This window comes from Pecten maximus, chromosome 1 (assembly GCF_902652985.1).
Source record: "Pecten maximus chromosome 1, xPecMax1.1, whole genome shotgun sequence".
Taxonomy (NCBI): domain Eukaryota; kingdom Metazoa; phylum Mollusca; class Bivalvia; order Pectinida; family Pectinidae; genus Pecten; species Pecten maximus.
In genome coordinates, this window is record NC_047015.1 from 28009962 (window position 1) to 28025072 (window position 15111).

Below are 15111 nucleotides of genomic sequence, written 5' to 3' on the forward strand. Positions count from 1 at the left end.
CCCATATGAATAATAAAATATACCGCAGTGTTGTGAACAAAATGACCTATAGTTTCAACACGACCCTAATTTGTTGGTTTATTTGACGGTCCTACTGTACTTTGAACGACTGGTTACTTTAACATTATTTATAGAAACAGTTACTCAGTGTAAAGTACAAACATCAGAACCGACAATAAAAGCCTTATCCTTTTGTTACCTATGTTATTAATTCATTTCGGATTAAGAATATAAAACATGATTAAACACCATAGAGCTTAAAACTATCTTTAGTTCTTCGAGACGATGAGGCGCGTGCACATTAATTCTTGATTAAATTAAATTGTTGTGAATATGAAGTCACATTTTCAGTGACTGCTCCAGATAAAAAAAAAATCAGCCTGTTCATGCTTAAATTGGAAACATGAACACTTAATTGACCTTCCGTATCCTTTTATTCTATCGAGAGATTGCGTTAGTGAGTAACCGCTTAATATCGATCTGGTTCATTTCATCAGCGATCTATTACAAACTGTATTTAAAGAGATATCTACAGCAGTGGTGCGTGCTAGTATCTGAGGATACAGCGAGCTGGTGCGTGATGTCCCATCCTTCTGAATTACAATTAAATAAACCTTCAACCATTTCGAACTGGTAACACAAACTCTGTTTCCTGCTTGTAATGAATGCTGCCGTCGTTCTTTAGATAACTTATTATTCACTGTGTTCCATAAATCGGAGTCGGTCAAAAGGACAGACGCTCTTTTGAAATAAATCGTTCAACGATAAGTTTTGAGACATGTGTTTAAATCCAGCTCCCCATTTATGTTAGCAAGAGTTGGCAGAAAGAGATATGACAATCGGAACTTTCATCTGAGCTCTTCATAAAATTGCTTATTGCATCAAACTGATCCGTCATACAAAAAAATCAATAAAAGCTGATAGAAAGAGAGCGGCGAGGGGAGGGGGTTGAGTTGGGGAAAGAGATCCGTCTCTGTGAATGATTCCTTATTTGGTTTCAAAGTTTGGTTAATGGCTCAATACAGTCAAAACACGAACGTGGTTGGCACCAATTACATACTGGATGTTACGGATGTACTTTTGATAATTGTATGTCAGCGATAAAGACTGCACCAATAATTCCTTTAGAGGACACAGGAGGGTTTAATGCCTGGAAGTACTGGAGACAGGAGCAGTGGACTAGTTCAACATTGTTACGATCCGTGCGATAGAACGTCTGGATAGGGGCCGAATTGTCCATACGTCTCTGTTTCATCCAACTGTCGACAGGTTGGGAACAATACACTAACCCCTTATTAATTTACAGTACAATGCAAACTGCCAACTTACACCAATATCAAAACCAAATGTTCGACCAATCACCTCCGAAACACGTAAATTACTAAAACATCCAGGTATGTATCCCACTGTATACGTATCCCACTGTATATGTATCCCACTGTTTATGTATCCCACTGTATACGTATCCCACTGTATATGTATCCCGCTGTATATGTATCCCACTGTATATGTATCCCACTGTATATTTATCCCACTGTTTATGTATCCCACTGTATACGTATCCCACTGCATATGTATCCCACTGTATATGTATCCCGCTGTATATGTATCCCACTGTATATGTATCCCACTGTTTATGTATCCCACTGTATATGTATCCCACTGTATATGTATCCCACTGTATATGTATCCCACTGTATATGTATCCCATTGTTTATGTATCCCACTGTATATGTATCCCACTGTTTATGTGTCCCATTGTATATGTATCCCACTGTATATGTATCCCACTGTATATGTATCCCACTGTATATGTATCCCACTGTATATGTGTCCCACTGTATATGTATCCCACTGTATACATGTATGTATCCCACTGTATATGTATCCCACTGTATATGGATCCCGCTGTATATGTATCCCGCTGTATATGTATCCCGCTGTATACGTATCCCATTGTTTATGTATCCCACTGTATATGTATCCCACTATATATGTATCCCGCTGTATATGTATCCCACTGTATATGTATCCCACTGTATATTTATCACACTGTTTATGTATCCCACTGTATACGTATCTCACTGTATACGTATCCCACTGTATATGTATCCCACTGTATACGTATCCCGCTGTATATATATCCCGCTGTATATGTATCCCACTGTTTATGTATCCCACTGTATATGTATCCCACTGTATATGTATCCCACTGTATATGTATCCCACTGTATATGTATCCCACTGTATACGTATCCCACTGTATACGTATCCCACTGTATATGTATCCCACTGTATATGTATCCCACTGTTTATGTATCCCACTGTATACGTATCCCACTGTATATGTATCCCACTGTATATGTATCCCACTGTATATGTATCCCACTGTATATGTATCCCACTGTTTATGTATCCCATTGTATATGTGTCCCACTGTATATGTATCCCACTGTATATGTATCCCATTGTTTATGTATCCCACTGTTTATGTATCCCACTGTATATGTATCCCACTGTATATGTATCCCACTGTATATGTATCCCACTGTATATGTATCCCATTGTTTATGTATCCCACTGTATATGTATCCCACTGTATATGTATCCCACCGGATATGTATCCCACTGTATATGTATCCCGCTGTATATGTATCCCGCTGTATATGTATCCCACTGTATATGTATCCCACTGTATACGTATCCCACTGTATACGTATCCCACTGTATACGTATCCCACTGTATATGTATCCCGCTGTATATGTATCCCACTGTATATGTATCCCACTGTATATGTATTCCACTCTATATGTATCCCACTCTATATGTATCCCGCTGTATACGTATCCCACTGTATCCACTGTATACGTATCCCACTGTATACGTATCCCGCTGTATATGTATCCCACTGTGTATGTATCCCACTGTATATGTATCCCACTGTATATGTATCCCACTGTATATGTATCCCACTGTGTATGTATCCCACTGTATATGTGTCCAACTGTATATGTATCCCACTGTATACGTGTCCCACTGTATATGTATCCCGCTGTATATGTATCCCATTGTATATGTATCCCATTGTATATGTATCCCACTGTATACGTATCCCACTGTATATGTATCCCGCTGTATATGTATCCCGCTGTATATGTATCCCACTGGATATGTATCCCACTGTATATGTACCCCACTGTATATGTATCCCACTGTATATGTGTCCCACTGTTTATGTGTCCCACTGTATATGTATCCCACTGTATATGTATCCCACTGTATATGTATCCCACTGTATATGTATCCCACTGTATATGTATCCCAATGTATATGTATCCCACTGTATATGTATCCCACTGTATCTGTATCCCACTGTATATGTATCCCACTGTATATGTATCCCACTGTATACGTGTCCCACTGTATATGTATCCCGCTGTATATGTATTCCGCTGTATATGTATCCCATTGTATATGTATCCCACTGTATACGTATCCCACTGTATATGTATCCCGCTGTATATGTATCCCGCTGTATATGTATCCCACTGGATATGTATCCCACTGTATATGTACCCCACTGTATATGTATCCCACTGTTTATGTGTCCCACTGTATATGTATCCCACTGTATATGTATCCCACTGTATATGTATCCCACTGTATATGTATCCCACTGTATATGTATCCCACTGTATATGTATCCCACTGTTTATGTATCCCACTGTATATGTATCCCACTGTATATGTATCCCACTGTATATGTATCCCACTGTATATGTATCCCACTGTATATGTATCCCACTGTATATGTATCCCACTGGATATGTATCCCACTGTATATGTATCCCGCTGTATATGTATCCCGCTGTATATGTATCCCACTGTATATGTATCCCACTGTATACGTATCCCACTGTATACGTATCCCACTGTATATGTATCCCGCTGTATATGTATCCCGCTGTATATGTATCCCACTGTATATGTATCCCACTGTATATGGATCCCGCTGTATATGTATCCCGCTGTATATGTATCCCGCTGTATACGTATCCCACTGTATATGTATCCCACTGTATATGTATCCCACTATATATGTATCCCGCTGTATATGTATCCCACTGTATATGTATCCCACTGTATATTTATCACACTTTTTATGTATCCCACTGTATACGTATCTCACTGTATACGTATCCCACTGTATATGTTTCCCACTGTATACGTATCCCGCTGTATATATATCCCACTGTATATGTATCCCACTGTTTATGTATCCCACTGTATATGTATCCCACTGTATATGTATCCCACTGTATATTTATCCCACTGTTTATGTATCCCACTGTATATGTATCCCACTGTATATGTATCCCACTGTATATGTATCCCATTGTATATGTATCCCACTGTATATGTATCCCATTGTTTATGTATCCCACTGTATATGTATCCCACTGTATATGTATCCCACTGTTAATGTGTCCCACTGTATATGTATCCCACTGTATATGTATCCCACTGTATATGTATCCCACTGTATATGTATCCCATTGTATATGTATCCCACTGTATATGTATCCCACTGTATATGTATCCCACTGTATACGTATCCCGCTGTATATGTATCCCGCTGTATATGTATCCCACTGTATATGTATCCCACTGTATATGTATCCCACTGTATATGTATCCCACTGTATATTTATCCCACTGTTTATGTATCCCACTGTATATGTATCCCACTGTATATGTATCCCACTGTATATGTATCCCATTGTATATGTATCCCACTGTATATGTATCCCATTGTTTATGTATCCCACTGTATATGTATCCCACTGTATATGTATCCCATTGTTTATGTGTCCCACTGTATATGTATCCCACTGTATATGTATCCCACTGTATATGTATCCCACTGTATATGTATCCCATTGTATATGTATCCCACTGTATATGTATCCCACTGTATATGTATCCCATTGTTTATGTATCCCACTGTATATGTATCCCACTGTATATGTATCCCACTGTATATGTATCCTACTGTTTATGTGTCCCACTGTATATGTATCCCACTGTACATGTATACCACTGTTTATGTGTCCCACTGTATATGTATCCCACTGTATATGTATCCCACTGTATATGTATCCCACTGTATATGTACCCCACTGTTTATGTATCCCGCTGTATACGTATCCCACTGTATATGTATCCCATTGTTTATGTATCCCACTGTATATGTATCCCACTGTTTATGTGTCCCATTGTATATGTATCCCACTGTATATGTATCCCACTGTATATGTATCCCACTGTATATGTATCCCACTATATGTGTCCCACTGTATATGTATCCCACTGTATACATGTATGTATCCCACTGTATATGTATCCCACTGTATATGTATCCCACTGTATATGTATCCCACTGTATATGTATCCCACTGTATATGTATCCCATTGTTTATGTATCCCACTGTATATGTATCCCACTGTATACGTATCCCACTGTATATGTATCCCGCGGTATATGTATCCCACTGTATATGTATCCCATTGTTTATGTATCCCACTGTATATGTACCCCATTGTTTATGTATCCCACTGTATATGTATCCCACTGTACATGTATCCCACTGTATACGTATCCCACTGTATATGTATCCCGCGGTATATGTATCCCACTGTATATGTATCCCATTGTTTATGTATCCCACTGTATATGTACCCCACTGTTTATGTGTCCCACTGTATATGTATCCCACTGTATACGTATCCCACTGTTTATGTATCCCGCGGTATATGTATCCCACTGTATATGTATCCCACTGTATATGTATCCCACTGTATATGTATCCCGCTGTATATGTATCCCGCTGTATATGTATCCCACTGTATATGTATCCCACTGTATACGTATCCCACTGTATACGTATCCCACTGTATATGTATCCCGCTGTATATGTATCCCGCTGTATATGTATCCCACTGTATATGTATCCCACTGTATATGGATCCCGCTGTATATATATCCCGCTGTATATGTATCCCACTGTATATGTATCCCACTGTATATGTATCCCACTGTATATTTATCCCACTGTTTATGTATCCCACTGTATATGTATCCCACTGTATATGTATCCCACTGTATATGTATCCCATTGTATATGTATCCCACTGTATATGTATCCCATTGTTTATGTATCCCACTGTATATGTATCCCACTGTATATGTATCCCATTGTTTATGTGTCCCACTGTATATGTATCCCACTGTATATGTATCCCACTGTATATGTATCCCACTGTATATGTATCCCACTGTATATGTATCCCATTGTATATGTATCCCACTGTATATGTATCCCACTGTATATGTATCCCATTGTTTATGTATCCCACTGTATATGTATCCCACTGTATATGTATCCTACTGTTTATGTGTCCCACTGTATATGTATCCCACTGTACATGTATACCACTGTTTATGTGTCCCACTGTATATGTATCCCACTGTATATGTATCCCACTGTATATGTATCCCACTGTATATGTACCCCACTGTTTATGTATCCCGCTGTATACGTATCCCACTGTATATGTATCCCACTGTATATGTATCCCACTGTATATTTATCCCACTGTTTATGTATCCCACTGTATACGTATCCCACTGTATATGTATCCCACTGTTTATGTATCCCACTGTATATGTATCCCACTGTATATGTATCCCACTGTATATGTATCCCACTGTATATGTATCCCATTGTTTATGTATCCCACTGTATATGTATCCCACTGTTTATGTGTCCCATTGTATATGTATCCCACTGTATATGTATCCCACTGTATATGTATCCCACTGTATATGTATCCCACTGTATATGTGTCCCACTGTATATGTATCCCACTGTATACATGTATGTATCCCACTGTATATGTATCCCACTGTATATGTATCCCACTGTATATGTATCCCACTGTATATGTATCCCATTGTATATGTATCCCATTGTTTATGTATCCCACTGTATATGTACCCCACTGTATACGTATCCCACTGTATATGTATCCCGCGGTATATGTATCCCACTGTATATGTATCCCATTGTTTATGTATCCCACTGTATATGTACCCCATTGTTTATGTATCCCACTGTATATGTATCCCACTGTACATGTATCCCACTGTATACGTATCCCACTGTATATGTATCCCGCGGTATATGTATCCCACTGTATATGTATCCCATTGTTTATGTATCCCACTGTATATGTACCCCACTGTTTATGTGTCCCACTGTATATGTATCCCACTGTATATGTATCCCACTGTATACGTATCCCACTGTTTATGTATCCCGCGGTATATGTATCCCACTGTTTATGTATCCCATTGTTTATGTATCCCACTGTATATGTACCCCACTGTTTATGTGTCCCACTGTATATGTATCCCACTGTATATGTATCCCACTGTATATGTATCCCACTGTTTATGTGTCCCGCTGTATATGTATCCCACTGTATACATGTATGTATCCCACTGTATATGTATCCCACTGTATGATTGATTCACATTAAAGCTTCTAATCTGGTCGCATATTCAATAAAAACACCGTAAAATATCGGATTCACCATTAGGCACTTGGCACCTTGATTGGACATCGTGACATGTGTTTCTCCAGGGTGACTAGCCCTTACCTATAGAGGATATCTAAGAGTGTATTCAGTAATAACGAATATACTTCACGAGTGGGGCTAATATCTTGATATTTTTCATGAGTGCGCAGCACGAGTAAAACATCAAAATGTTAGCCACAGGGGTGAAATCTAATTTTTGTATTTGTTAGATATTCTGTTTATTACATTTTCATAGCTAAATATACCGGGTCAGCATTGAATTGTCCATTGCCATTTATAAGCAGTGTTTTGATAGAATATTTTAACATAGAATATTTAATATTTTAATAAATACTTTAATAGAATGAACAATATTATCGATATTTCATTGGTAAGAATGTAATAAAAACCTATATCAGTACTAGCGTACTCAGTGGTATACTATAGAGGGATACTTCCTTTAACACTATGTTGTATACATATCAACAGCGTCCATAACCCTCTTTAATCGTGGACAAATGGCATATCTATAAATAATGCATCCAAGGAAATACCAACACAAAAAATGTCAATGCGTCCTTGTATATTACAGACTGTCTGTTATAACCGACTCACACAGTAACGGCATCCCAGTCACCATTTTGCTTTGTTGAAGCGCACTTTTTAAATGTGGAAATGTCATTACATGGTACAGAGGCCTTCATCTGTTAATGGATGACTTGATAAAGATGTTATTGGTGTATATGTACGGGCTAATGTTTTGTATGTCAAATACTATTTAATAGTTTCATTTATAACAGTGTCGTGTAATGTAAACAACACTAAAAAAAACACGTTTGTATGCATGCTTAATGATTATATAAACGTTTTTTATTTGAACGCATTTTATTGTTTTGACACAATTGGATTGAGTTTTAACTTAAAAAGCCCTCTCCAAAAATATATATTACAAAGATTGTGATAGCGACACAGTATACTTATAATGATTATAAAAAAGAACAGCAAAGAAGAATGGCATGAAGAAAGACAGATCTAGAGGTCTAAGAGTAAGATAAATGTTGCTACATTAGGATATCCTACAAATTAGGGTTCATAAACATGTACTTAATATATATATTCAACTACACTTAATTTAAACTAATTAAAAACTAATGCATTGCACATGTTTGTTCATTTCTTGGTAACTTGGCCACCCCATGGCAGTGTTCATAATTCTTCCTCTATGATACATTTCAATTTAATTAATCACCATAGGGATAATAAACTGTATGGCATCATACCAGATGTAGAAAAGACACACCATATAAAGCAAACGTTTATAGATTTCAATGATATTGTTTAAAACAGAGACCGATCCATCGTAATTACTATTACATCAAATCTTCCAATTATTTCGATAGTCGCTATCGAATGAGATGAAATGATTTAGTTTTGATATTCAGTGAAGTTATTAACAACAATATTTCAAAAAGGCAAAAAGTGGGTTTGCTAGATATTTTCCTAGAAGTACTCCTTCTAAATCTCATTCTGTGTTTCATATATCTGAATTTTAATCCGATTTTGATAATACAATTTAGAATCTTACACTGCAATTTTATCGATGTTGTCAATTAACAATACAAATGGTATTTGGACACAGCATTCAATCTGCCACAGAGAAACCATCATTAAACCAGTAATCACTATACGTTTGTAATTAACGTTCCAATATCTTGATGAACCCACAGTGAATCTTTCGTCTAAATTGAAATGTGATTTCTTACTTATTGCTATACTGAAATATAAAAGCATACTTACAAATCGTAATATCGTCTCATGTTCTGTCTCAAAGTTTCTTAAAAACGCATTTGTAACTCCAAATTACAACTAATCCTATGGCGCATTATATCGATATATCAGTTTTATACAGATTGTACTGCGACAAATGACAGAAGTCATGTGAAGGATTCATCATTATATACCCAGACAGCACCGCGGCGAATTAGAAGTCAACTAAAACTGTGATAAATATTTAATTTATACGATATACGGTTTAGAATCTCCCTAAATATGGAGGAAGGACAGGCGTTTGAATTTCTGCTAAATAATTCAATACGTTGTTATAGAGCATAGCTACCCGACACAGGTGTAACATAGGGTCCGAGTCAACAAAGTCCGCCAACAGGACAATAGCTCGCCGGAGAGTCAGACTGCATTCACGTCAAAACTATTACAGAAATGGAAATGAGTATTCGCCGTTTATTGATGATTCAATGTATCAGAAGTAATGTTGTTTACCCGACATATTTAAGGTCCCTAGAGACCAGGCTTACCAAGCTTTGTCCTGCTCACTTACGCGGTATTTCCAAACTCCCCGGAGATTAGGATTATCAAGCCTCGCTCTGATATCATTTTTATTGGATATTTTAATTGATTCCCGTTTATTGACTAATTGCTCGACCATCAGCAACATATTACCGCTGTAAAGTCCGACTAATTAACAACTAAATACAGCGTATCAAGTACTTTTATTCTCAAGGAATCATCACAGCGTCTTTTTGAAGAAAAAAAGGAAAGTCATAATTTCCACACTTATACAAACTGTTTATTTTCAATTTGCCTTTTCTCCAGTCGAAGACATGTTGAAATTAAAATATGATTATTTAATCAATTCCGTTTGATCAAATGTAGAGTTTGAATTTGACATTTGGTCAGACGAGGATAAAGGTAACAATTATACAGTTACGATAGTGCAACTCAGTCAGTGCCTTCCTCAAGTACCCTCATGTTACTTCAACCATGTGCATGCATTATTCAAATGTCTTAAACTAGTTTAACATGAGATTAGAAATAGTATATTTAGGCGAGACTAATGTATAAAGTTTATCAGAAGTGGGACCTACAGACTGTTATGGTATCAAACTACTATCAACATCCGAAAACTAAGATACGTGGAAACTCAGTCCTTGACATTCAAAGGAATATATCAAGATCACAAAGATCCGTGTAAGCATCGTTCAGCCAAACGATAAGCCAACACTTGATCTTTAGGGGAAACTTACGTATCATTTAACTTACAGTCGTTCGCCTCCTTGTAAAGGGAACGACAATAAAAAGATAGGGCTATTGTTTGACGATAAATCGGAATTGATGATTAGCTTAGCACGACTAAACTTCCACTGGGAGAAAACGCTTTACGTTAGGCGAACCATTAATTCCTATAACAATATTTTATGGTTTGTGAAAACTTTTTTTTATTTGTCTTTATGTTTGTGTCATGTGAACAAAGGAAATAAATATCCTTTAGAGAGACAGCTTCCTTATCAGTAGAACGCATGTCCCCGAAATAAAACAATTACAAAATAGGTAAATAGGTAAAACAGAAATCGGAAGTCGTTTGTTCTTAGATACCGTAAGAAGCTTTATGCATGAAATGAGGAACTATAGACTTCCGAGAGAGAGAGACAACAATGAAGTGAAAATTATTCACGCATGACCATGAATAACTAAATAGATCACTTAACATTGCCGCAATGGATCACCAGTCACGCATGAGGCACCCTTAAATCGTATCGATTACCCTCGCCGTATAATAAACGATCACAGGTGACACACGTGTGTGATTGGTTTAAAGAAATCAGTGTTCTACTGGCTCTCACAGCTGTTAAAATTCTCTATTTTTTCTTGTACATATAAATAATGTATTGATTCAGGTTGTCGTGCTGTTGGATTCTTACTGAATCATTACTAACGACCCTGACATAAATATGTATGTAACAGCCACCATGGCGTCACTTGTGAAGTAGTATGACGGACGGTTATGATGGAGATTACGGCGTCAGTGTATCTCATGACAGTGGTATAATAAAGAGTCGGGATAGAAGTTAGTGATCATCATTATCGTGTATATAGGGAACGTCTGCACGAGATTGTACTTAACACATCCACAATTAAGGAGTATTTAGAGAGTCGAGTTATTACTTTGATGGGTACATTTTTCTAACTACCTATTAAAAAGTCTTAACAGAAGGAGATTATTTGTCCAACAAATCAATAACAGATATTTACTTTTTTTATTCTATTTGATTTATTTTCTATTTAATCTATATTTGCAACAGCACGATAACAATGATTTCCACTAACAATAGCTACATGTGACGTGTACGAGACGCTGGATTCCGTGCCAGAAATCAGTATGCGTTCACGATGTATGTGGAATGCGTCAGTATCGCGTGCTGTGACGATTGAAAATACTTTGCTCCTAGTCTTATAATCTAATACATGCATATCTTCAAAAAGACAGAAAATCTAAAGATAAAAAAAAAAACACATTTATTTTCAGACATTTAAAAAAAAAACAATGATCATTGAAATATGTGTTAACGCTAAGACGACTGATTCTCTACAATATCCTTATCTACTTATATCTACAATGGCTATTGTTTTTGAATTGATAACCTAAGCAGTGTTATTTTAGGGTTAACCTTTTATGTTGTTCAGCCTATGAGATCATCAATTCTATAGAGTACGAGGTAAATTAAGTAAACTTTTTAATTATAATCTCACAGAGGTCACCGAGGAAACAGTCTCATACATGTATATATGTATATATTATAAGCGTTAGTTTAAAATCAGAAAATAAAATACACATACAACATTCACTACATGCTCATGTATTAATATACTTAACGAAGCATTAGAGAAAACACACGAAGACTTATATAATAATAACATATTTACGTCAGAATAAAAAGCAAAACAAAATACAACACCTCTCATCATGCTAGTCAAACGAAGGGAGATATATTTATATTTGAAACAATTTAAGTTTATGCCATGGATGACTCATCTGTTGATTTAAGCGATTCGGTCCTTTGAAAATCGAGAAATCAAGTGAGAAAGACGGTACTTTTATATCTATGTTGAGCATTTCTATATACAGGACTGTACAAAAGTCATACAGATGAATATCGTATTTTGATGGCAGTTAAGAAAGATAAGCTGTATCACATTACTGTTGTTATATGACTCCTCAGTATTTCTAGGGACAATTAAAAACGGAGTGCACCGAGATGGAATGGCTGTAAAGGAGATGGTATAATTTGTTTAGATTTTGACAGTCATGGTATTGTCTTCACTCCCTGGTGTACTACACACAACTTATATTACTGGTTAGATGTATAGCCATGTTTTGGTGAAAACAGTGTCGCTTTCTAAGGTTATACTAGTTCTTACAAGCCGAGATCGTCAATCGGAATTCCGTCCAAGTTTAGAATCACTGTTTGCCGAGTGTGTTAGTTTATGGACGATGAAGTCACAGACGAACGCGATTAAAGTGCGATCTCATTGAAACGCCAACGTTCAGCAGAGAGCAGCAAACACCAATAGCATTGGCTTTTGTTAACTGCACAGCCAGGTAACGGAACTCGCGTTTTAAAAAGTAGGAAGAAAATGTATTTAGGATCCTAGTCCGATTGTAATTTGACTGGTCACTTTATCATCCCCAAACAGTAAGTAATTCTCCAGTTCCGCAGGGGATTCGAACACTGCGTGCCTCTTAAATGCTATGGGCATCAGAAGATTTCCCTCCATTTTTACTGTAAAAACGCCGCTTGCAAATTGATGGTAAATCTATCTAATGTGCCATCACCTTGCTGATTCGTGGACACTGGTTCTCTGGTGGTTTGGTTTAGCGTATACAGACAGAAACTGACCTACTCCCAAATCGGGATGTTCTTCTTTGTTTAGCGGCCAATGAGGAAATAAAAATGGATCTACTCTATCCATTGTCGGTGTCTACATAGACTTCCTTATTATAAGTTATATGACGCTGTTGCAAAGATGCAACATACCGATCAAAACCAAAAACCTTAACAAGGCTAACAAGAAATATCTTTAAAAAAGATAAACGGCATAGTTTTAATGCTGGTGATTATAATGTAAATCTGCTGTTGAAATAGATTAACGAACTAATGCGTTTCAGCACGGATAACAAAATTGTATCAGTTTGAATCATTTTTGGTGATAATAAGACTGTGTTTGAATCAGGAATATAATTTTATTAATGTGTCATTTGAAAAGATACACCCACTTATTCAGCTTGCATTCAAACTTAACTTAATCTCGTTTTTAACTGTATATCTACATTTTGCATTTACCGCTACATTGACCAATCACATACTTCATCTTGACCAGTAACGCCACCTGTCACGTCATATCCGGGGCCAAAAGAATATTATAGGACTATGCCGAAAAATGACAAAAGCAAAAATATCGCAATAATACAATGTACTACGGCAATGTTCCTTGTTGAAGAGATGCGAATTAAAAATACTTACTGCATTTCTGATTTGACACCAGTGTGGTTTCATAGTGAATAATTTTATGATTTTCTCATAATGAATATATAATGGTCTTGAGACTTATGTATATAATTTGTTATTAAAAATACAAGAATGAAATATATGGAAGTGTAATTATGTTCTGTTTGATGCGTTTTAATGCTAGCTTGGTTTATATTGTTACTTAGTTGACAAGGTGGCGTAGTGAATATTTCATTCCCCGTCCAAATCTATCGCCGTTGATTACACAGTCAACCGTGACAAGTACGCCGTTATTGAAATAATCTAAAACAGGTGATCGATAAGGAACATCAACTGATACTCACATGTAAACATGTATAGTTTGATAATAAAATGATGACATATCTAAAAAGTTCTGACAACTTTACTGATAAGGCAAAGAAGATAAATACTAGTGAGAATGTTGATTACTCTCTGAAAATGAAAAAAAATCCAAGTAATTCGTGAGAGAAGTAGATAGGGTGTGTTTTCAGTATTGATGTGGCAAGAGGAATTCAGCTTCAGAGAAGACATTGATGAATAGCAAGGAATTAACTTACAATATTGATGAACTCCTGGTAGGATATAAACTGACGATTTGGCTCCAGACACTTCATCATCAGGACCTCAGCAGTATGTCTGTCTAGGTCAGGATAAAATTCGGGGTCCTGCAGCACACGCTCAAAGTCTTCAACCGTCATCTCCCCACCGCCTGTCCGGTCTACCTTGAGGGACAAGAGGGACAAGTGTCATTTTCCTACTAGAGTCTTATGTAAGTTAAATGATATCAAATTCCATCAAAGACTTATTTCAGTAATACTTTTAAACATGGAAACAATACTCTCAAGCAGAAACAAACAATACTAGTAACTGACAAAACCTATCAGCAACTAAGGTGGCAAACTCTACGGGCAAATGAGATTACAGACCCTATCAGCAACTGAAAAATCAAAGCCTACCAGATTGTGAGAAGCCAAAATCTACTAGCATCTGAGTAACAAACTCTACCGGCAACTGAGATGAAAACTCTACAAGCAACTATGATGAAAAAGCCAATCAGATAGTGAGAATCCAATCACAGCTGAGTAGTAAATGTAGCAATAGATGTAGTAATAGATTTAGTGATATATGTAGTAATAGATGTAGTAA

General features: G+C 36.6%; 1 protein-coding gene across 1 annotated transcript in view; it reads right to left on the minus strand.

The window, feature by feature from the left end:
• LOC117329280 (rhomboid-related protein 3-like) overlaps window positions 1-15111 on the minus strand; it is a 50845-nt gene that overhangs the window by 18262 nt on the left and 17472 nt on the right. The window contains exon 4 of the mRNA XM_033887147.1: window positions 14523-14687. Coding sequence (XP_033743038.1) covers window positions 14523-14687 — 165 coding nt within the window. The remainder of the gene's footprint in view (window positions 1-14522; window positions 14688-15111) is intronic.